The sequence below is a fragment of the Octopus sinensis genome, linkage group LG12 (assembly GCF_006345805.1).
Source record: "Octopus sinensis linkage group LG12, ASM634580v1, whole genome shotgun sequence".
In the NCBI taxonomy this organism is placed as follows: domain Eukaryota; kingdom Metazoa; phylum Mollusca; class Cephalopoda; order Octopoda; family Octopodidae; genus Octopus; species Octopus sinensis.
Window position 1 is genome coordinate 45,821,494 of NC_043008.1, and position 3,935 is coordinate 45,825,428.

Sequence of the window (3,935 nt, forward strand, 5' to 3'; positions counted from 1 at the left end):
ACATACCTATACATACCAATACGTACTAATACATACTAATACATACTAATACATACACCAACCCCATACATACGCATGTCCAGACCAATCTTACGCACTAATACTCTCTCTCACACACACACACACACACACACACACACACACACACACCCTTATACATACTAATACATACACCAACCCTATACATACACATATCCAGACCCCTCCCACGCACTTTTAGCTGGTCCCTCAACCATTTTATCAACCCTATTATCTCCCCTTATTTCGCTCTCGCGTCTCATGTTTGATCTTTGACCTCTGGCCGAAATCAGATCGCCATGTTGATTCGTTAGCTACTGCACGCATTTTTTTTCTCTCCTTCTTTCTGTGTTTTTCTCTCTCTGTGTATCTTTCTGTTGAAGAGCGTAGGCTCGAAACGTTAAAGACTTGTTTTATTTATATTTCCTGAGCGCCATACTAATACAATTGTTCGTTTGTTTTCCACCTGCCTTCGTCTTTTGTTTATTTTCATAAAGCTTCCCGTTATATATATATATATACATACACACACACACATACACACACACACATATATATATATATAATATATATATATATATTATATATATATATATATATACACATATATATATATTTATATAATACAAAATGGGACAAGAACGCAAAACATTCGGACTGCTAGGTTTTACAAAAAAAGGATAACATACCAAACCAGATACACGATACAAAAACAAAAATAAAAAAAGGAACGGGTCATTCGAAGCCCTCTATCCTCAGTCAAGCACCAGATTATCGTCGCAATTACGGCTGATTATCCTCGAGATTGCTCCAATCTAGCCATCCTCATGTAAAATCTAAGCTAAATGCATTAGATTCCTTGGAAGAAAGCAGCGAATGTATACAAAAACAAGGACAGAAAAAACGGACAAAGTTACACAAATAATTACAATAATAAATACAACAAAAATAATAACAGGACATAACAAAAGGTGTCTTTCGACTAAGGACGAATTGAATTAAGCTGGCACGTGTGGAAATGAAGCCTTACGGCAGAGATACAAATGTTTCACTAACACAGGGAAGAATATCGATGTTGCACGGACAACGGTCAGACCAAGAAAGAAAGAAAAGGCTTGGCCGAGGCGGTCACGTCGGAAGAAAAAAGAGAGAAGTAGAAGCAGAGGGACAGAAGAATTAAGGAGGGGCGAGAAAAAAGGGCAGGGACACAGTGAAGGGAAAAGTGGAGGGGAAAGTGAATAAGAAGAGAAGGCGAGGAAATGTGAGAGAGGGGGAACGAAAGAACGAAAAGTGAAATGAACGAATAAGCGTGAAAGGGCTGATAGGCAGACAGAAATAGAATCGTACAAGATTTTAGAAAAATGTGTACTTACATATAAGAGAGCTAAGTGTATATATATATATATATATATATATATATATATATATATATATATATATATAATATATATATATATATATATATATATATATATATATATATCTATATATATATATATATATATATAATGGGACATGAACGCTAAACATCCGTACAGATAGTGATACAAAAAGGGACAAGAAAATATCCAGATGGCCGATAATTAGATTTCTGCCAATTTGCTGAATTGGTCATTTGTTTCTATATGCTTACATAGGTTCAAACCCTTGTCTATGCAGTTACCAACTTTTTTCCACTCGCTAATCTGTCGCACTCATACATGTATGTGTATTCACCTAATACATTTGAATAAATAGATATACTGGAATATTTACCGGTTGATGTCTATTAATTTTATATCCTCTCTGTGTTATTTGCCATATTATATATATATATATATATATATATATATATATATATACACATTTAAGTATTCGTCTGTGTCTAACGACTGAATGGCAGTCCTTGAATTAATGCCACTTCCGAAGCTAGACATTTTAAATATTAATTTAAACATTTTAAAACATTTTTATGCTTTTTTAAACATTTTTATGCTTTTTTTTTTTTACTTGTAGGTCTTTTAGTATATTTTGGCTATGGCATTCATAAAAGTAAAGAAAGAGACCTGGAAGATCAAGAAGTTATTCTATACGAAATACCTGCCTCTGATAGCGTCACAGAAAATTTAACAACGTCATATTGATTCCTGTATATTAATTATATTAAAAAAGACGTTTGAAAAACAATGTTGTCAACTAAAAATTCTTTTACTCATTAAATAAAAAATATAGAAAGAAACGCATAAAGGAATACATGCAAACTTATACATAGAAGCATATAATCGCAGGCACACACATACATACATGCATTCAACTACATTCTATTTGTATATACGGGTGTATATAACTGGATAAGCGGAGAGCAATTTCGTTTATTACGCTAAAACGAAATAGAGATAATGCCACTGACAAATCTATACATATAAAACAATTGATACAAATATATATATATATATATATTATATATATATATATATATATATAATATATATATATATACACACACAAAAGATACATGTAAATATGCATATGCAGGTTTGTGTATATACACTCTTCTATACTTATACATTTCCAAATGCCAGTCTTTCTGTGAATTTGTTTTCTCGCTGCTCACTCACGTGGTGTCTCTTTCATACACACTCAAGCGCGCACATGCATGTTCATATACATACGTACATATTGTTTATTTCCATAAAAGAATTCAAGAAACAATCCAATGGAAATTAATAAACTATTGCAGGTGTGTGTTAAAATGTTGGCTCTGACGAGACTCTCACGATTCTTCTGTGAAACTTTTATAACGTAAAGATTCACTTTTATATGTATGTAGGAGTGCTGGCTGGTGCATGTGTATGTGTGTGTGTGTGTGTGTCCGTGTGTGATACTTTAAGATTTATTATACAGGGTAATGGTTAATTTTAAGACATTTGTTAACTAAGGGTTACTAAAATGGGAGAATAGGAGTAACTTCGGTGTTTTTTGGCATCTGACAGCGTACAAGAAAGCAGAATATTATTGAAATATATAAAAAAAAGTTTACGAAAAGGTTTGTCAAGGTCATTGAACTGGAATAGTCATTAGAGAACGTAAGAGACAAAAGTGAAATGATGTCGATGGAGCTTGTAAGTATGGAAGTGTATAATTTCAAGTGATAAAATATGTTTAGTATTAATAAAATCACATAAATGTATTAATGTGAATGGTCGTAAAGTTAATAGAATTTTTAGTTTCATCAATATATATTGAGCCATTACACTGAAAATATATATAAATATACAAAATAATTACATAACCAATCAGAATTACATCAATAAATAAACGAATTCTAAAACATAAATGGATATTTTAAATTACGTGTACCAATTGGTAGTTTATCGTTTATTTACAATTTTTGTTGTTTTAATACACTCACTAAGAGATAATACCTTATTTATTATATATAGCTATATTTACTAAACATCCATTGACGAATTAAAAAAAAATCAAAGCCATTTTATATAAACAGAATTCGCTCAAATCAAATTACATTGAATCTAATAGACCAATTCAAAAATATCATCGAAGACGACGAAGGCAAAGATGGTGGACATAGTTCACCGTATAACTTTAAAAGTTCCACGTATTCATGCAGATGTTTAATTATCATTGCTTCTTGATCTTGTGCTTTTGTAGTTTCAATATCATGACCCAATACCCCTAACTGGATGTCGAAATCGGAACAAGAAACTCTACAACAATTCCTCTATTAATTTCTCTTCATTGTCACTTCCGTTTATTAACCTCATTTTACGTTTCCGTTTGTTTATTATTTACTTCATTTACGTTCCTCTCACGCTTGCCTCCCATTTAACATTTTGTGTTAAATTCTCAGCTTTAATAACATTGACAGGTCATTTTATACACTTACAATCCTAAGCCACATTCCGCTTCCTTTCTCT

At 31.8% G+C, this 3,935-nt stretch overlaps 1 protein-coding gene across 3 annotated transcripts in view; it reads left to right on the plus strand.

The window, feature by feature from the left end:
- The window catches only part of LOC115218015 (cationic amino acid transporter 3-like), a 256,003-nt gene extending 252,912 nt beyond the window's left edge, over positions 1–3,091 (plus strand). For all 3 annotated transcript variants that reach the window (XM_029787760.2, XM_036507890.1, XM_036507891.1), the window contains one exon: positions 2,014–3,091. In XM_029787760.2, coding sequence (XP_029643620.2) covers positions 2,014–2,141 — 128 coding nt within the window. In that variant the 3' untranslated portion in view covers positions 2,142–3,091. The remainder of the gene's footprint in view (positions 1–2,013) is intronic.
- The last annotated feature ends 844 nt before the right edge of the window (positions 3,092–3,935 follow it).